This window comes from Babylonia areolata, chromosome 27 (assembly GCF_041734735.1).
Source record: "Babylonia areolata isolate BAREFJ2019XMU chromosome 27, ASM4173473v1, whole genome shotgun sequence".
NCBI classification, from domain to species: domain Eukaryota; kingdom Metazoa; phylum Mollusca; class Gastropoda; order Neogastropoda; family Buccinidae; genus Babylonia; species Babylonia areolata.
Window position 1 is genome coordinate 33,443,879 of NC_134902.1, and position 20,856 is coordinate 33,464,734.

General features: G+C 43.6%; 1 protein-coding gene across 5 annotated transcripts in view; it reads left to right on the top strand.

Moving 5' to 3' along the window:
* Positions 1–20,856, top strand: part of LOC143301539 (homeodomain-interacting protein kinase 2-like) — a 62,928-nt gene that overhangs the window by 27,768 nt on the left and 14,304 nt on the right. For 3 of the 5 annotated variants that reach the window (XR_013057809.1, XR_013057808.1, XM_076615910.1), the window contains exons 7-17: positions 1,740–1,917; positions 2,393–2,606; positions 3,807–3,895; positions 6,322–6,387; positions 9,672–9,827; positions 11,146–11,258; positions 12,421–12,858; positions 13,926–14,020; positions 15,886–16,151; positions 17,872–18,231; positions 18,447–18,724. Coding sequence is in view for 3 of the 5 variants with exons in the window: in XM_076615910.1 (XP_076472025.1) it covers positions 1,740–1,917; positions 2,393–2,606; positions 3,807–3,895; positions 6,322–6,387; positions 9,672–9,827; positions 11,146–11,258; positions 12,421–12,858; positions 13,926–14,020; positions 15,886–16,151; positions 17,872–18,231; positions 18,447–18,724 (2,253 nt within the window). In the remaining 2 variants the exon portion in view is untranslated. The remainder of the gene's footprint in view (positions 1–1,739; positions 1,918–2,392; positions 2,607–3,806; positions 3,896–6,321; positions 6,388–9,671; positions 9,828–11,145; positions 11,259–12,420; positions 12,859–13,925; positions 14,021–15,885; positions 16,152–17,871; positions 18,232–18,446; positions 18,725–20,856) is intronic. The other 2 variants (XM_076615912.1, XM_076615911.1) reach the window with 2 other exon arrangements.

Here is a 20,856-nt window from a genome sequence, read left to right on the forward strand (position 1 = left end):
TTTGTAGGTTTAGGAAAATTTTGAATGCTTCAGCTTCAGTTTCAAGGTGGTGTCAAAGCGTGAGGACTGATCCATATATGCTACACCACATCTGCTGGTGCCTGACCTTCGTATGAACCCATTGTGTGGATCTGAAATAGCTAGTGCAACCCAGCGCACATTTGGAAATGAGAAGAGAGAGGATTAACCCTTTTCGCTGCCAGGGAAATAAGATTTGAGTAAAATATCTATGTGCCAGGGTTTTTCCACAAAAAGCGGATATATATATATTTTCAGAAAATTCTTTGCTCTTTGTTATTGGAGACAGGCCCATGAAAGTATGTATTTTCTGAAAGACAACTGAATAAAGAATACAAAACGTGATGTTTTCCAATTTTATATATTTTCAGTGACATGCTGTTGTTTTGAAATCAGTGCTTTGTTTTTTGTCACATTTTCAACTTGTTCATTATAAACATTAGGCAGGTAATTTGCACAAAAATATAATATTTTCTGGACAAATGGATAATACCAGTACACATATACCAGAACAACCACAATAAGAAAAAAGAGACAGATACACAATGCATTGTGACTTCTTCAAGTGATAACATGGATGTGTGACCATGCCCCCTCTTCATCCCTCTCACATGGTCACTTTATCCAGTTCTCATCAGACTGTGTTGGCTGAGTGCCAAGAAATCGCTCACACTTTGTCCTGCTAATAATTCTGTCACCTTCTGTCGTCTGTTACAGCTACATCGCTCACTGATAGTCGTATCTGGGCCAGTCTCTTCATTGCTTCCTTTATTTTCTATCAAATCATCCGATAAAAGTTCATCACTGTCTTCTCCTTAGAATTTACACTTGAATTCTCTCTGAGCTTCAGCTAAAGAAAACGATCTTAGTTGATTTAGTACAACACGATTGCATGTCTTGAGCATGGTGTCGGACATACAGTAACCCAACCAAATCGTTCAAATAAAGGACTGCCTTATGACGTAGATGGGGTTTTTAGCTATGAATAGAATCTAGAAAGATTGCCCAAGCTAAAGCTACCAGTATTTTTGTCAACGAACTCAATGCGAACCAGGGAAAAGTCAGAATATTTCAATGACAAGTTATCTTGTCATTGTGGCAGCAAAGCTATCTCGTCATATAGGCAGCCTAGGGGTTAAGGAAAGAAAAAAGTGTGGAGATGAAAAAAATGGATAGTGTTTGGTTACTTTGTAAGAATGAGACAGGCAGGCAGGTTTTTAACAAGGCTTTAATCCAAATGGAAAGTGCAAACAGTGGTTTTTGCACATGGTGTTTTTGAAGTTGCAGACTTTCAACTACAGCAGAAAAATCTGGTATCACTTGAAGTTTGAAATTGAAATGGATAGACTGTAGTATAGACTTTTTGATTTGCCTTTGTCCTTTTAAGATTTTATTTTATTAAAGATTTTGAAGAAAAGAAAAAGCCTCAGACATTTTAACACCTTTTAGCATGTGAGTTCCAGATCAGAAATCTGGTCTTTTATTTATAGAGTGGAACATCCGTTATAGACAATGCACTTTCATCTTTTAAAATAATAGTATTTAAGATTCTTTTTCTGGTTCTTCTGTGTTCATTGGCTGCAATCCATGTCCACTTGTATGTACAAAGCATGCTTTTTTTTTTTTTTCGTGTATGACTATTTTTTTACCCGGCCACAGAGGCAGTCATAGTCCATTTTCAGGGGTGGTATTTAAATTTGAAAACCTTGCACTGTTTTCAGCACGAAGCAGAGTGTGGCAGCCATGGACATCTGCAGACGCTCACAGCCAGGCATCTACGACATCAGTCGCAACTCGGCCAATGTCATGCATAACGTTGTGCCGCCGACCAGCGGTGGTTTCACCTTGACCTTCAACAACAACCAGATCAACAACCAGATCAATGCTCTGCACTCACAGGTTGGTGAATCTTTCAGCTTTGACAGAATTTTCCTCCCCACAACGTAGCAAAAGAAAACGTTGAAATCGCTGGGTTTCTTTTTTTTTTTTTTAAGCTTTTATCTTTCAGTTATGATGTAATTTTTCTCAACTCCATCCAAGGGCATAGCCAACAGGAAACGTTGAAATCACTGGTTACCTCATGAGGTTTTTTCTTCATCTGCATTTTTATGTCAAACACATTGGTATTAGATGGACTCTGAAATCAATGGGGCTTTTTTGTTTTGTTTTTTAAAGCTGTTTTTAATTATTTGCAATTTATGTTTTACACATTGTTGCTAAATAGACACTGAAATCACTGCCTTTTTTCCCATCTGCAAGTTTATATTATCATGTCGATGCTAGATGAGCATCACTATATGGTTAGAACTGGAAAGTCTCTGTCCTTTACTTTAACGTTTTTACGTATGGGAATCATGTTGGAATCATGTTGCAGATGGCGGCAACCCAGAACTTGGGCAGTAGTCAGGGAGTGAGTGAGATCCCTTACCTGCAGTATTCGCTCCAGTCGGGTACCTACCTGTCGTACCAGCCCCAGCAGCAGCTGGGACCCACGGTCCCCTCCCAGAGACAGTCTGCGCAGTTCCCCTGCTCCGACCCCTTCCGCCAGCCCCTGTGTGTGCCTTCGCTGGTCGTCCCAGCTCTGCCCAGTCAGTATAGACGTCCCTGTGCTGTTGATGTATATGTGTAGTGTGTATGAGAGAGAGAGCGCCCCTGTGTGTGCCTTCGCTGGTCGTCCCAGCTCTGCCCAGTCAGTATAGACGTCCCTGTGCTGTTGATGTATATGTGTAGTGTGTATGAGAGAGAGAGCGCCCCTGTGTGTGCCTTCGCTGGTCGTCCCAGCTCTGCCCAGTCAGTATAGACGTCCCTGTGGTGTTGATGTATATGTGTAGTGTGTATGAGAGAGAGAGCGCCCCTGTGTGTGCCTTCGCTGGTCGTCCCAGCTCTGCCCAGTCAGTATAGACGTCCCTGTGCTGTTGATGTATATGTGTAGTGTGTATGAGAGAGAGAGCGCCCCTGTGTGTGCCTTCGCTGGTCGTCCCAGCTCTGCCCAGTCAGTATAGACGTCCCTGTGCTGTTGATGTATATGTGTAGTGTGTATGAGAGAGAGAGCGCCCCTGTGTGTGCCTTCGCTGGTCGTCCCAGCTCTGCCCAGTCAGTATAGACGCCCCTGTGCTGTTGTTGTATATGTGTAGTGTGTATGAGAGAGAGAGCGCCCCTTTGTGCTTCTTTGCTGGTCGTCCCAGCTCTGCCCAGTCAGTATAGACTCTAAATCTTTCGCTGTATGTGTGTGTGTGTGTTAGAGAGAGAGCCCCTGTGTGTTTCTTTGCTGGTCTTCCGAACGCTGCCCAGTCAATATAGACTTGGTTCTTAGGCTGTTCCTGTATGTGAGTGGATGTGAGAGACAGACAGAGAGATAGGGAGTAAGCCCCTATGTGTGTGTCTTTGCTGGTCGCCCCAGCTCTGCCCAGTCCATATGGACGTGGTTATTAGGGTGTTCATGAATGTGTGTGGATGTGAGAGATAGATAGAGTGAGCCGCTATGTGTGTCTTTGCTGGTCGCCCCATCTCTGCCAAGTTTGGATAGACTTGCTTTCCTTCTTATGCTTTTCATATAAAATTATATGCTTTTGTGTGTGTGTGTGAGAGAGAGAGGGAGAGAGCCCCTGTGTGTACCTTCGCTGGTTGCTCCAGCTCTTCCCAATCTTGCTTATTACGCTGTCCAGGTATATGTGCTTGTGAGTGTGTGCATGTGTGCGTGCAGGTGTATGTGAGCACAAAAGAACTTTTCATATTACTTTTATCGTGTAGTTTTATACAGTTTTAATGACAGAGATGAATGCTCACAGGTCTCAACTCCCCAAGTCGGCCAAATGCTGTTTCTATGGTAACCCAAGCTCCTCAGACTCTGCAACTCCAGCCACAGTTAATCAGTCAGGTGAGTTCTGATTATTATGGAGGGAAAACAGGGACAGGGAAAGAAAAAAACGTGCAAAAAAAATCCAGACTCATGCTGCACAGACATTTGTTTCCGTTTCTTGTAGGATATAGTGATATTGTGAATATTTATGATCTTGAGCATTGTTTGGGGAATAATCACTTGTATATTTAAGATTTTAAAAGTTTTTAACTGGAGAGTAAATTAGAAATGTCTTCTGTTCTACAGTATATCTTCTGCAGAAGTAGTCTTTTTTTTTCTTTTTTTTTTTACAATTAGTTTTTTTTTTCTCTCTCTTTATTTTCTGTGGCGTTCAAATATGTGGACTGATTGTTGACTTTGAGGCATCTGCATTGCTGTTTGATGATATTACCCAAATCAAGCAAAATATTTGTGAATCTACCCTGTGGTTTGGGTACAGATTTTGTCTTGAGTGAACACATATTTTGAATAAGGTTCCTTTTTAGAGTTTGTTGCAGTTTGATTTTCTGTGCATATTTGTAACTGACATTTTCTCAGCTTAGTCAGCAAGGTGACCAGTGAAAGCACTGGACTCAGCTAAGATCAGCCTTCCATTAAGAAAAGAAAAGTACCAGGCAAATCATTTTCATGAGTCATTGTTAATGTACTTTAGTTGCAGCAGAAAATCATCCAGAATTTTTGTTGTGTTATTATTATTAAACCAGAGATGGACGTTTTCACATGTTTAAGTATGATGTAGTGTATGAAGACTAAGAATTTCCTGCTTCGGCTCTACAGAGAAATTAATTACCTGCTCAGGCTCTGACAATTTTTTTCCATCATATTCTCGCTCTTGTTTTTGTTTTTTTTCTTCTTTCTTTCCACTGTTCAATTTGTCCCATGTTTTCTTTGTATTTAGTTGTGCCATAGGTTGCATGGACATTAGAATTGTGTCTCCCATATATTTTTCTTTTAGGCATTCCCAGCCTTCCACCTTTATTGGTTTGTTTAGAGTAGTGCATCTGAGCCATGGAGAGAGGACTCATGAAACCTGGTCTGTTTAAGGTGGGGGTCAGGCCAGGAACTGTTGCATATATTAGTGGGTTGACTGCTGGTAGGAGAGTGTAGAAACTTGACGGGTTTGAAAAAGTGTCAGAGGAAATGTATGGTCTTCAGGTTGAAATACGGTTTCAAAGGAAATCATGGTTCTTCATGTTGAAATTTGGTATCAGATGAGATCAGTGGTGTTAGGGTTGAAATACAGTGCCAGTGGAAATAAGAGGTTTTCAGGTTGAAATATGGTGTCAAAGGAAATAAAGGGTTTTCAGGTTGAAATACAGTGCCAGTGGAAATAAGGGGTTTTCAGGTTGAAATATGGTGTCAAAGGAAATAAAGGGTTTTCAGGTTGAAATACAGTGCCAGTGGAAATAAGGGGTTTCAGGTTGAAATACAGTGCCAGTGGAAATAAGGGGTTTTCAGGTTGAAATATGGTGTCAAAGGAAATAAAGGGTTTTCAGGTTGAAATACAGTGCCAGTGGAAATAAGGGGTTTTCAGGTTGAAATATGGTGTCAAAGGAAATAAAGGGTTTTCAGGTTTGAAATAGTGTCAAATGAAATAAGGGGTTTTTCAGGTTGAAATACAGTGTCAGAGGAAATAAGGGGTTTTCAGATAGATTTGTCAAGGTTTTCATGTACTTGTTATATGTTTTAAAAAAAATGAAAGATAAAAGAAAAAGTTCCCTAGTAAATCCGGCATTTATTGAAGCAAATGAACATTAAAAAGTTGTGATAGAAGGTAGTTTTTAATAAAAACTTTGCTCTGAAATCATAAATAGTGAATGTTTGTGTGCGTGTGCTGAAGTTCTTGTCAAGTACGCATCTGGTTTTGTGTACAGATTGAAGGTTGAATATGATTTCTTTGTGTTTTTTTTTGCTCCTCCTATTTGTCTGAATGTGAGCCTGTGTTAAACTTCTGTAGTTCAATGCAGGCCTGTGCACGTGGCAGCAATATAGTACAGGTCAATGAATACAGCCTTTTTTCAGCAGCAAGTCCAGGTAGCACCAGTTTATCTAGGTAACAGGATCATCAAGTTTACATGAGCAAATGCACACATTCTTTTTTATTAATTTGCACACACTCCTGCATTCTCTATTCCATCCATCCCCAACATTGTAGACGTACGCTTAATCAGAAAATATCCACATCAGTTAATCAGTATCGCACATCAGTTTATCGTTAACGCTCATTGACAAATGCTGAAGCCTTTTAATTTTTTTTGTTTTGTTTTATGACTGGTACAGTCTGTACAGTTAACTACGCTGACCCACACAAATGCTGTTGATCTGGTTAGATAGTGCTGAGAACTTGAAGAAGGGTGGTGAGAGGGGAAAGAGGTGGACGGTGAAGGTGGTGGTGGTGGTTTGTGAGAGAGTGATGTGACTGGCCAGTGCGTTTGTTTGGGCAGACTGTTCCCTCCCAGCATCTGACTCCTGTCACCATGATTGACAATGGTAGACCCGTCCTCATGGCCGTATGTAACTCCCCATGTCTTTTGGGTTCTTTTCTTCGCATCCCTCTTCCTTTTTTTTTAATAGTAGTTGTTTTTAGTTTGGATGGATAGTGTTTGCATCCTGATCAACCTTGTGTATGTTTGGTTGGTTAGTACTCACCTCTGCCCCTGACTAGTGTGTGTGTGATTGCTGCTGTCTTGTCTCCTGTCTGCTGATTTGGTATGGTGGTGATTTTTCTTTCTTTCTTTTTTTAATCTCCAGCTCTTTGATTGTGCCTGTGCTTGACTGTTTTTGGACATTGACAGAGCTTTTGATCCTCTGTGTGTTTAAAAAAAAAAAAAAAAAAAATCTTTTCCTTCTTCTGCCTCACATTCTTAAATCAGCGTTTCTGGCCAGAGGTGCTGGATTGAAGGGGAGAGCTGGGAAAGTTTGAAGCTGGGACAGAGCTGTACCTGTGGCTTGATTGTGTTCTGGCATAAAACTGACGCACATATATAGACTTACACTCTTCTGTCCCACACACACATGCACATGGTTACGGGGGTGCACCTGTGAAAGGAAGGCAGCATCTTGAAACATAGTGCATGAGATCTAGAATAAAATTACCATTTTTTGTTGGTGGGAGTGTTCTGTTCAGTGGACACGTCTGAATCGACCGCATGTTTTCAAGTATTATGAAAAGGTTGAGAAGCTTAAGTTGTATTGTTGGAGGTGAGAGAAGCCCAAGAAAAGACAGTGACTATAGAAACTGATCCACACCACGTCACACTTTGGATTATGCACTTTTATGTACACGAGAACCCCAAGAACAGTATGACTAGAGAAACCGATCCAAACCACTTCACCCTTGTGTCACACACTTCCATGTATATGCGTAGACTCATATGAACATTCACAAAGAAATAAAGACATGAGCTTTTAAAGATTCTACACACACCACCACCCCTGTCGCACTTTTCTACTCTTAGTACACTTAAAATGCCAGATGCACAAAGCGCAGGTACAAGTTCAGTCTCTTATAGTTATATGATGTTGTGCCTTTTGACTTGTGATACTGAGCAGGAGTCCATTACCACTTACAGGCAGGCTGGCTGGTGCATTTACTTGGCTTATTTCATGTGCCTCGGCCTTGTTCTCTCAGAAACTGGACGCAAGATCTGGGGAATGCTTGGCATGCATTGATGGCTTGTGGTAACTGATTAATTCTGTCTGGATTGTCGTGAAAAAACAGTGCAAGTAGAAAAAAAATATATACTGGCATGTGGACTAACCCAAGTTTTTTTCTTTGTATCATTTTTGGGACAGGGCAGTATCCTGTGCCAAGAGCTTTATTATTAGTGGCAGTGTTGTTGAATACAGTGATTTTGATTGGTGCATAGTAGTCTTAGGAGCTAGTCTGCTCTTTTTAACACAATGAATTCTTTACTAATCTAAGCTTGGCATATTTTTTGACAGAGTCTTTTCTTCTTTGTTCAGTCGGTGGTGGTTATTTTGATAATGTCTGCAGCATTTTGGAGAAAACACTTGCTTTGGTGTGTGTGTGTGTGTGTGTGTTCTTGTTTTTGTTTTTATATTGCCCTCTGTTTTTATTCCAGATATTGCCTGCTGTATTGTCCTACATCTTGATCTGTTGTCTTTTGATCCCCCACATCCTCTACACACACACACACACACACACACACACACACACACACACACACACACACACACACACACACACACACACACACACTTTGTCACTTTCTCATTTCCTGTCTTGTCCTGCCTGTCATCTTCCTCCATCTGTTTGTCCTCCCTGACAGTTAAACTGTCACTCTTTGTTCTGATGTTTTATTGGAGTGTACAGAAACGTGTGTCCTGTGTTGGAAAGGAAGCCACCCTTCTGTGTGTGTTCAGTGTTGTTATGATGATGCTTACGAATAAATCAGAAACAGTCATGATGTTACATTTGAAAAGAATTTTTGGTGTGTTTTGTATTCAGACTGTAAAATGTGTAATTCTTTTTCTTCGGTTTCAGTATATGGCTTATTATTTTTCTTGCAGGCTTTTCCCCCTGTCGATTTTTCTCTTTACCTTGTGTTGCATTTTGTCATTCCACCATCCACCCCATTCCATCTTGTATGTGTTCTGTTTTGTGTGCACATCTCCAGCTCTGACTTGCACATGTTGATGTACATAATTTTCTGGTTGCAGTCTTTGATTTAAAAAAAGAAGAGAAAAAGAAAAAAAGAAAAAAAAAAGGAATTGTACAGCCTCTGTGAGATCAGAAAAATATTTACGAGTACATTGTTCTTCTTGGTAAATCATTTGTTAAATTGTGTATAAAAGTGACCAACATGTGTCATCTGCAGTGTGCTTGAATGGCAGGCTTGACAGTTGAATGGCTAGTGCACAGACTTCAAGTCTATTGGATTGAAGTTTGATCCACTGCATTGCCTGTTTATTGGACTTTTTTTCACCATCTTCCAGGTCGCCTTTCTTGCAAACCTGTCTGAATGCATGTTCTCCATGTGTCTATGCATGGAGAAAATCACCAGAAAATCAAATATAAATATTAGTGATCAAAATCTCTAACTCTGGTTGGTTGATTTTAAAAGTATAAAAATTCCCAGCTGGCCAATGCCCCTAAAGACTGTGGCATGGCTGCCAAAAATGTCTAAAAATTACTAAAAGGTTTTTGAAGTTTTACACGTGTGAAAGACTACTGAATGTTCAGAGCAAATGTGTATTGGTTAGCATTTCATTGCTTATAACAGAAGAGCAAATACTCATTACTGTTGGCATATTGTTAGGGTTTATTTTTCTGAATTAGCGAGTTTTGTTGACGATTGCTTTCAAGGAATGATGATCTTGATGATTTCTCAACAAAAGGACATCTGTTGACTAATCCTTTAAAGGAACGATGCTATCTCTGTGGAGCATCTGTGTGTGTGGTTGCAGAATGCTGTCTTCAACTTGTGTGCCTTTCAAGGAATGACTCATCTCAGCTGAGTGTGTGTGTGTGTGTGTGTGTGTGTGTGTGTGTGTGTGGTTGTAGAATGCCCATGTCAACTAATGCAGTTTTCAAGGAACAATTCAGTCTCAGCTGAGTGTTTATGTTTGTGTGTGTGTGTAGTTGTAGAACGCTCACTTGAACTTGTGTACCATTCAGGGAACAATTGAATCTCAGCTGAGCGTTTATGTGTGCGTGTGTATGTGGGGGGGTGGGGGGGAGGGTTGCAGAATGCCCACATCAACTTGTGTATCTTTCAAGGAACAGTTCAATCTCAGCTGAGTGTTCATGTGTGTGTGTGTGTGGTTGCAGAACGCCCACGTCAACTCGTGGCCAGCCAGTCGTCAGGTGCTGATGGGGCCGTGGCCGCCCGTGCCTGCCCTGACCTCTCAGCGCACGGTGACCCAGACCCTGGTGCCCCCAGACACCCTCACCGCGTCCGCAGACACCTGGCGGTCCTCCCTCATGGTGAGCACGCAGCAGTTGCCTCCCCCTCCTCCTCCTCCCCCTCCCCCTCCCCCTCCCCACCCCCCCTCCTCCTCCTCCTCCTCCCCCTCCCCTTCACCCTCCTCCTCCTCCTACCCCTCCTCTTCCTCCTCCTACCCCTCCTCCTCCCCCTCCTCCCTCCTCCCTCCTCCCCCTCCTCCTCCTCCTCCTACCCCTCCTCCTCCCCCTCCTCCTCCTCCCCCTCCTCCTCCTCCTACCCTCCTCCTCTTCCTCCTCCCCCTCTTCCTCCCCCTCCTCCTTTTTTTCCAAAACCTGTTTCTTAACTCATTCCTCTTCAGGTACGAGTTAACTGTAGAACCTTGTTCGAGTATTCTTGTACCAACTCACCGTTCTAGTTTAGTTCAGATTAGAATGGGAGAGCAAGGCCTGACTAAGCGTGTTGGGTTGCGCTGCTCATCAGACATCTGCTTAGCAGATGTGGTATATTGTATATGGGTTTGTCCGAACACAGTGACACCTCCTTGAGTAACTGAACTGAACTCTAGTTTAGTTTCTTATTGCTTGGTACTTTGGCCTTTAAACCGAATCTTATATGGATTCCGGAAATGATAAAATGAAGCTTAGATTTTTGTCAGTTCTTTTATTCTTCAAAATGTCTTTCATCTTAGACGCAGAATGCAGAAGACTGACTGCAGAAGAAGTAGCTGAAGTGTTTATTAATTATGACAGCAGTGAAGAAGAAAATAGTGACAGTTTGATGGAAGTGACATTCACTTTCTATCCTTTCCTTAAAGTTTGGTGATACTGTGTTGTAAAACAAGCAATTTAAAGTGGCTGCAGTGAATCACCCTGGTTGTTTGTTTTGTTTTTTGTTTGTTTTTTTACTGCGCTGGTCTCTTGTTACATTGGTTCAGGGGGAGTTGTATCAGGCATGTAGTTGTGGGGTAGAAGGGGTTAACTCATTCAGCACTGATTATAACCTTCCCTGGGGCAGAATGAGTTAATTCACAACACATTTCTTTTTGTTTATGTTCTTTTATTGCAGCTAGGTTTCCTGTGGTGTTACTGTTTTTGTATTGAACTAGCAATAGAAGAACTTATCAGGATAATTTGATGGCATTGTTTCTTATCCTGAAACAGTGTTCCTCAAGGTACTTGTTGATATGTCTTTCATTGCATCTTAAATCAAGTTGCTATGTTTTATTGCCTTCATATATATATGTATGTATGTATATATTGAAACATGTACAGTTGTAAAGCACCCAGAGCTGTATTTAAAGAAAAGGCGTTATATGTATAAAGTAACATTCTTGATGTTATTTATGATACTGTTGTGCAGAGTTCTGGGTCTCAGCAGTGGAACATGGGGCTGGTGCCCTCCAACTACCCCTTGTCCTCTCACTACGCTGCTGCCGCTTCCCACTCCAGCAGCAAGAGAAACACAAAGCAAAGGTGAAGGTCCACACACACGCTGGTCACAGGACTAGGAATGGAAGGATAGGGGGGAGGGGCAGGGGAGAAGTAATGATAATGATCATTGGTTGTGTTAGAGATTCTGACTTTTGTCAAGAATGAGTGAGAAGAGAATACTGAATGTTTTTTCGGATGAGACAATAAACCTGAGGTTCCGTGAGCAGCAGGTACTTAGAGCACATAGAAATATCACGTATCATTGTATACTGGTGCATAACCAGCATTTTAGTTCACATTGGTTTGATGGGTGGTTGAATTGAAGTGGAATAATGTTCGTAGGTCAAAAGTGGATCTCCATCTGTGTGTTTACTGACTGTCACAACTGCGTTAGCTTTGTGCTTGTTTATGTTTTTACTAGAAAGAGTTTGATCATGTTTATATCATGATTAGAAAGCCAAGAAAGTTTGTTTTAAATGTACACTGTTTTTTTTTTCTTTTCAAAGTTGTTTGCTTAATATTCTGGGATTTGTATCACAGTAGTGCTAATAGAGGAGCTTGAAAAAAACAACTTCTGCTATTTGTGATGGAATGAATGAACAAATCATTGATTGCAATGAATCAGTGCAGCAAGAGAAAGAATTTGCACTTATGACATTTTAAGTTGTTTCCAGTGAAGTAAATTGGATTTGTAAAGTAGACTGGATGATTTGTACAGAGGATTAGAATGGTAGAGGTAAATCGTCAGATCCTTATACTACTTACAGTTTGTCAGCTTTGGTATCAACAGCATATCTTTGTTCACTGTTTGTATCCCTGTTAGATTTGGTGTTGTCAACATCTCTTTGCTCAGTCTTTGGTGTTGTCAGCATCTCTTTGCTCAGTCTTTCTGTCTGTCCCTCTCTCTCTTCATGGAAGATTGAACTGAGGATTTGAGTGGGAGAGTTAGTTGTAAGATCCACTTGCAGTTTGTTACCTCAAGTGTTGACTTAATCTTCCTGCCCCTCTCTCTCTCCTCATAGAGGATTGAGAGGATTTGAGTGGGAGAGTTAGTTGTAAGATCGTCACAGTTGGTAAGCTTTGGTGTAGACACTATCCTACTCTTTGTTCACTAGCTTTGATGTCGACAATATCTTGACTCCTTGTTCACACTCTGTTTCTCTGTCTCCCTGTCTTCCCGCCCCCTCCCTTTACACACGTGCAGCCGGCCCAACAAGGAGGGCACGTCGACCCAGCTGTCCCCGGTGAAGAAGCGGGTGAAGGAGAGCACACCTCCCCATGGTGGTGGCGGGGAGTTCCTGGGGGCCGAGGAGCTCCTGCGCGTGGGGAGCTCCCTGTGGACTATGGCCCACAACCCCGCCGCCTCCTCCTCGGACACCCGCCCCCCTCCCCAGCCGGACACCCTTCATGCCATCGTGATCCGCGACTCCCCCTCGCCCTCGCACAGCGTCATCACCATCAGCTCCGACAGCGAGGATGAGAGCGAGCGCCGGGGCCTGCCCTCCTCCTCCCACAACCACCACCACCACCATCACCATGGTAACCACCACTCCTCCTCCCATCAGCCTCCGGCTCAGAGCAGCAGCAGCAGCCATCATCACCGCGGTTCCTCCCATGTCCCCTCCTCCAGTCGCTCCAAAGGGTGAGTGAGACAGGGGTTGTTTGCTCTTGTGGTGTCGGGAGGTGGGGCGTGGGGTGCAGAGAGTTGTGTTGTCAGTTGTAGTGTCATGGGACTGGTAGTGGTGATGTGTTGAATGCAAGGTTTTCATGAGGGACAAGCTTGTGATAAGGGAGAGGCACTAAGTGCCAAGTGGATCACCATCAGTCCATCCAAATGTTTGTCTGTTTTCCCCACATTCATGCGATTGACTGGTTGCATTGTTGCATTTTGTTTGAACTAATCTTGATATGTTAGATGTATACAGTGACTAAGCAATGTTACGTAAATTTAACAAACTGGAATTTAGAATATATTGATATGTTGAAGGCTGTGTGTGTTTGTGTGGGGATGTGTGGGTGTACATGCAAATGACATATACATTGTCTAAATTTGGAGGTGGTTTGATATCAGTTTATTATTACTTTTTGTTCAGTAAAAATGTAAAAAAAACCCCATAAAATACAGATGCTGTGGCAGAACCAGGCATTAGACTTCTGATCCAGTGTGTGCCAGAGATTGTGATTCGAGGCCACATTTTGGCATGGTGTTGTGTCCTCGGGAAAGGCACTTTACTCTGATTTTTCTTCCAACCAGGTGTGAATGAGTACCTGACTTCAGTTGGGGAAGATTAACTCACTCAGTACGGCCAGTCCTTTCTCCTCCTCTACACAGACCCATCGGATGTCCAGTGGGTGTCTGAATGACCCAACCTTTAGCTTCTGTCGTCAGAATTGTGGTATTCTTTGTCAACATTCACCTCTTCAGTATAAGAGCCTTCTGCTTGCAATATTTTGATGATGGTAATTGGGGTGAAACGCTGTTAACGTCGTCTCTTTCGCCGTTCGTATGGAGAGAGTTAACACAGCTGAAGGAGAGGGCTGGGCCCCGCCTTCCCATGCTGAGCCCTAGACACAGTGGATATGAATTCACTGCCATGATGGCTGTAAAAGGCTGTGGGACTGTTATCATTAGGTTTTTGATTAAGCTATAAACAAAAAAAGGAAGCCAGGACACGTGATAAATGTGTTAATTGTAGGAAGTGTTAACAGGGGGCGAGGTGCTGAGGTGAGGGGAGAGAATGGCTACATGACCTCCAGCATCTCTGACAGCCACATTGCCGCCTCTGCTGCCGGTGACAGTTTCGGTGAGTGCTTTGATACTTTGTGCATGTTTGTGTGTGTGTGTGTGTGTGTGTGAAGCCTGACTGAATGACAAAGAAAACTGATGATTGAGCCTGTTTGAAGACATAATTGGACACAAAACAGAAACGCCAAAGAATCGATAGACAGATAGAAAATGTGAAGAAAAAAAAATTAGCCGTATGAAGTGCACAGGAACAGGTGTCAAGATGGCTGCCGGAAAAAGAGGGTGCTAGCCAGGGGGACAAAGGGGAGGTTACCTACTTCCGGGAGGTTATCGGCCGTAGTACTTTCGTTTTCTCTGCATAGGCGGATAGTACTTTGCACAGGACAGGAATGTCAGACCCCTGCCAGAGTCTGCACTAGTTGGGTCACGGTAAGTATGTTACTTAAACGTAATTTTAGATAGAAAATTTCCTATTGAGTGCCTAAAAGCAGTTCTCAGTTGGCTGTGCCCAGGTAGGCAGCCAGTTGTGTAAATGACTGTAAAGCGCTTAACTCACTCAGTACGGCCAGTCCTCTCTTCTCCTCTACACAGACCCCTCGGATGTCCAGTGGGTGTCTGAATGACCCAACCTTTAGCTTCCGTCGTCAGAATTGTGGTATTCTTTGTCAACATTCACGTCTTCAGTATAAGAGCCTTCCGCTTACAATATTTTGATGATGGTAATTGGGGTGAAACGCTGTTAACGTTGTCTCTTTCGCCGTTCGTATGGAAAGAGTTAAAGCTCAGTCTGTGACTGAGGATAGGCATTGCATAAGTATCCATATCATCAGCGTGGTTTCTGACTGAGGGTTGGCGTTATGTAAGTATCCATATCAGTCAGTTGATCAATCCAAGTCAAGAAGATCAGAGGATTTGTTGATGGTGATGAGGGTGTGGTGATGGTGATAATTATCACAGGTAATTAAGTATCCACTGTTGCGTTAATAACTATTGTGACCGTTCTTACCAGTGGTTCTTTTCCAAAAACAAGGGGAGGTTACCTACTTCCGGGAGGTTATCGGCCGTAGTTTCGTCTGCTCCGCATAGGCGGATAGTAGTTTGCACAGGACAGGAATGTCAGACCCCTGCCGGAGTCTGCACTAGTTGGGTCACGGTAAGTATGTTATTTAAACGTAATTTTAGATAGAAAATTTCCTTTTGTTTATCAAAAGTGAAGATGCAGTACGGATGTTGTGAGTGTAAAAATTTTATGATGTGCATTTTACATTTGAAAACATTGTGTGCTTAAAAAAAAAAAAAAAAATTGTTCATGGATACTGTCATCAGCATTGAAGGATTCTTGCCAGGGATCTCCCCATGAATTGTTTGTTTTCTCTCACCTCACCCAGACCCCCCCAAAATTACCTGTTGTGCAAAGGAAAGAAAACAGAATGGCTGCTTGACACTGGTTGGGGAAGGTATAGATATACAGAGAGTCCTTGAGGGTGTGGGTTCGAATCCCGCTCTCGCCCTTTCTCCCAAGTTTGACAAGAAAATCAAACTGTGTGTCTAGTCTTTCGGATGAGACGATAAACCGAGGTCCCGTGTGCAGCATGCACTTGGTGCACTGTAAAAGAACCCATGGTAACAAGTGTTGCCCTCTGGCAAAATTATATAAAAAGGCACCCACTCTGATAGGTACACAAACATATAAGCATGCACTCAAGGCCTGACAAGCATGTTGGGTTATGCTGCTGTCAGGCATCTGCCTAGCAGATGTGGTGTAGCGTATATGGATTTGTCTGAATGCATTGATGCCACCTTGAGAAACTGAAACTGCACACACACACACACACACTGAATAAATACCTGCTCAATGAATACCTACCCCACCCACACTTATACTATGTGAAGACTAATTGTGTTTTGACGTTTGCATTGCAGACGACCCGCGTTGCCGGCGCAACTCGAGCTACGTGGTGGTCGGGGGAGGAGGGAGCGGGGGTGTGGTGACGGAAGTGGACAGGCACAAGGTGGTGGTGGAGGGGGGAGGAGGGGGGGAGAGCAGCCACAGCAGCAGCGGCACCCACCTCCTCCTGGCCTCCACCAGCAGCAGTGGTGGCAGCAGCAACAGCCTCTGCTGTCCCACCACCAACAGCAACACCAACAGCAGCAGCAGTAGCAGCAACTGTGACCGCCGCAGCAAAAAGGTAGGAAGGAGCTGTTGGGCATTGTGATGATGATGATGATGATAGAAATGATAATAATGATAATGTGCAGACTGACACTCAGAGGTAGCTCTTGGGTGTAATTATAATGATAATAATACAGCTAATGCAGACTGATGCTCACACATCCCACATGGTGTTTGCAATAAAAGTTACACATACATATGCATGCAAGAACAAAAAGCACCTCTCTCGCTCTCTCTGGCCAAAACAGTAGGACCCCTTTACCTTCTCCCACCCCCCTCCTTTGTGTGTTGTTTTTGTTTTTATATATGGGAAATCATTTACAGCTTAGTCTTTTGTGAAGGACTATGACTCTCAAACTAGGAGGCAAAATTGCACTGGCTCTTAGTGCTGCAGCCTTGTGGGCTAGTTGGCCTTTGGGAACCATCCCAACGCTGACTGTCCTAAAACCCTCTTGGCCGAGAGAGTGGGGATGTAACTTGGGCAAGACACTCTCCACTATAATCAAATTCTAGCCCAAATAGTCGGAACAGCAGTTGCCTCCTCTGCTGTTCTGATGGTCATAGTCGGACACGACTATCAATCATATATATATTGATTTCAAGGACCTCATTTGCTAAAAAGAAAATATAGGGAAAAGGTTTCACAGGTAGGCAGTCTTGTTAAATGGAACCTTAGTACTGTTTCTCACACATAACCCTTACATGAAAGATTTCACAGGTACACTGTCTTGTTTGATCTATTAAGTAGGTGTGAAAAAAATTCACGACTTCTGGAATGTTATGCATATAGAACCTTTGAATTGCTTATTGGTTAAGAAAATATTTGTAGTGTCAGGGGAAAAATACTCAGAGAAAAGAACCTGCACTTTGAACAGCATAACACAGTCATTAACACCTGTTTGCAGTAGCAATTGTGAAGACACCATGTGATGATGTGTTAGATGAAGCGTATCAATATTGGAGTCTTTAAACAAACAAAAAAACAAACAAAAAAATTAATATTAAAGGTGTTGGCTGCATTTAAGAAGTGCACTTGTAGACACCAATGAACATGGAAGTTGCAGCCCTTGCATTGAAAATGGAAAAGAAGTTTAAATGTCTTGTTAGGAGCCCCTGTCATGTCTAACATGAACTGCAATGTGATGGAGCAGAGAAGACAGCATGAAAACTGGTTGATCTCTGTGTCATTTTTACCTGTCATTACTATATTTTTGGGGGTCTTGTTGTTTTCATTCTCTGTTTTAATGCCATGAGAATTTAAATCATATTTTGACAAGTACTAAGGCAGACTTCATCAGAATGCTGATAAGATAGTATTGATTTCTAGGCAGGAAGTTTCTGTCTTATAGCAAGAGCGCACAGTTCTCCAAGACTTTCAAGGTTCAGTTCATTTACTGTTGCACTCTGAACATTTGGAAGTCTAAGAAGTGAACAGTTTCTTGGGTTTGATTTCGTGATATTCTGGAAGTTTTTAAAACGGGTGTCAGCAGGCAACAGGTATTTTACATGCAGATGAAGTTAACTTACATCATTACAGTCAACGATCAAGTTGAATGTGGCTTTGAGTCTGAACCATACAAAATCCACAGCACTAACTGGGGAGGGGGGGAGGGGGGGGGGGAGTCAAAAAGCAATATATTACCACATTTGAAAAATGGTGTGTTGAAATACTGTCAGCTGTAAGCCATCAGGGTCCCTTCTCTCCCCTACCTCACACTGGACGTTTGGTGCCCCAGGTAACTTTCACAGAAAACAGAGGAGACCACTCCAACCCACCCTCTCACCACCACCACCACCACCACCACCACCACACCACACAGACCAGACACGGCCTGGGGTGTTACATCGATGGTGACCCCTCTCTGCCTAGCGCCTCCTCTTCCTCTTCCTCCTCCTCTTCCGCGCCTGGAACCAGCCTGGCCGGTTCTGGCGTGGTGCCCGCCCCTGTCGGGCACGAGGTCACCCCACGAAGCAGCCGTGTCCGCGAGGCCAAGGTGGCGCCCTACATTCCAAAGTCTGAACCTTCTGCCACGTTGCTCATGCACCCCCACCCCAGTGTGGAGAGAATCAAGTCCAACCGCAGTCCTCGCCCTGAGGTGGGTGATGGTTGGTTGGCCTTTAGATTGGCAGAGGTGATGAGATTGGCAAGGATGATTACAGTTAAGTAAGTGACTGTGCAGATTGTTTAGGAATCTTATTAATCCTTGGAGTTTTTGTAACCCATTTCAGAAAGTTGTCAGAAATGCGGTCAACTTAAAATGATGTTGGTAAATGTTTTTTTCCAATACAAACGTCTTCCCTTTGCTTTCAGGTGGAGATCTCCACAGCAGCAGCGCAGGGCAAGTTGGCGTACGTGTCTCCCACAGTCCGAGTGATGCCCGCCTCCTCCCACAGTAAGCTCCCATCGGCCACACACGTCGGGGCCTCCGCATCGCGCCACCTGAGGGCGCCGCCAGCCAGCCTCACTCTGAGCCGAGGGGTGGGGGCAGCAGGGGCAGGCGTGGGTCACCTGTCACCTGTGCAGGCCAGTGTTCAGCTGGGACAGCCGGCCGTGCTCCTCAACGCTCCCTCCCAGCTGGAAGTCCGCAGGTGGTTTTTATAGGAAAGTGTGAATGCATGCTAAAAAATGACGTCTTGATGTGCTGAAATAAAGGTCGTTTGAAACAGGATCGAATTATGCTTGTTTCTATACACAGTTTTCCAACCACCCCTAGCTCCACCCCCACCCCCATGCTTTTTTATGAATCATCCAACATTGAAGACTTTGACAGGAACTCTTCCCAGACATGGAAGTTCAGAGGAGTTGAGACTGATCTCTTGAAACCAAAGGTTACTGAGTTTGTGATCATATTTTTTTCTGTATGAACAGTGAATAGTAATGATGATTGTAGTGCTGCTACGGATGTCCATTGAGGTTTGGGACTACATGACAAGCCTGTACTCTAGGCATCCTTTCATGATACATCCCAGCGTCAGCCAGGCAAGAGGGATACAGATGTTAGGACTGTTGGTCAGGAAATTTGAGCAGCTCCCCCAAAGAGGCATCCGTGAAGTGGATGATCCTCAGTTGATTGGTCAGTCTTTCCGTTTGAGCCCCTAGCACACTCAGCTCTTGTTAGGAGCCGGCCTCGTTTTAAAGAACCCACTTATCATGGTGGGTTAGTTGGCCTTTGGGAACCATCCCAACACCGACTGTCCTAAACCCTCTTGGTCGAGAGAGTGGGGATGTACTTGGGCAAGACACTCTCCACTATAATCAAATTCTAGCCCAAATAGTTGGAACAGCAGTTGCCTCCTCGGCTGTTCTGATGGTCATAGTGAGACACGACTGACTGTCATATATATATATATCATGGTGGGGCCTCGAATGTTGTCTGCCTTGTCATCAGTCTGTGATGGTAGCCACTTTGCCAGGCAGGCTGGTACACTGTTCCAAACTCATTGGCAACAGTACATTAATCAGTTAGAGCCTAATTCATTGTGCCACCAGATTGAATATTAAACCTGATTCAACATGCCAGTTCCTGTAGAATATCCTTGGCCCCCAGTAAGTAGCATAATCTGAGACTGCCAGCATTTCTAGTCTCTGCTTTGTGTGTTCAAATAGTCAATGAGACGTTTCTCATGATCTTATGTGTATGTGCGTGTGTGTGTGTGGAAGTGTTTATGTGTGTGTGTGTGCGCGCGTTTGTGTGTGTGTATATGTGCCACTGTGACGGTGTGTGCCAGTCAGTGTATGTCTGTGTGCCAGTGTGTGTGTGTGTGTGCGTGTCAGTGTGTGTGTGTGTGTGTATTGATCAGTGTGTGTGTGTGTGTGTGTATTGATCAGGATCAAACAAATCCTCTGTGCCTGTTGTTAAGAAAGATGATGCATGTTCAGACACACCTGACGCATTATGAAGACAGGACACATGAAGATGACCGAAAACCACAAGGACTTTTGAACAGTGTGTTGGACGGGTGCATTATCCAACTGGTTAGAGCACTTGCTGCTGGTCAGGCATCTGCTTGGCAGATGTGGTGTAGCGTATATGGATTTGTCCGAACGCAGTGACGCCTCCTTGAGCTACTGAAACTGAAACTGAACTTACAGCACTGGATTCTTGCCAGAGCTTCCCCGAGTTGGATCCCTGGTTTCAGTGCATCTGGTGGGTTTAGGGTGGACATTTTTCTGTCTCCCTAGTGCCTGAACCTCCTTCATTTGTATACTCATACAGAAGATAAAATACACACATGACGATTGTGTAATTAATTCATGTCGGTGTTTTAGTGGGTTATGGAAACAACATACCCAGCATGCACACCCTTGAAAACCGAGTATGGCTGCCTCCTTGACGGGGTAAAAACGGTCATACATGTAAAAGCCCACCTGTACATTCAAGTGAAAGTGAGAGTTGCAGCCCATGACTGCAGAAGAAGAATGATGAGTTACGAAGGCCTATGTTGTGTTGATAGAAATGATGAAGGATGTCTGTGTGTTGTGTGTAGGAGACATGAAGGTGACTGTAGACAACACAGACTATTGAGTGGTGTGATGTGAAGGCTGATTGTGTGTTAACAGAGGGTGGTGAAGATGTCTGTGGATGGTGTGTACAGAGTGTTACACGTCATGCTGACAGAGGTGGTGCAGGTGTCTTGTGTGTGGTGTGTACTGCGTGTTATACACCATGTCGTGCTGACACAGGGTGTGTTTGATGTGTTCAGTTTGTTTCGACGCCCAA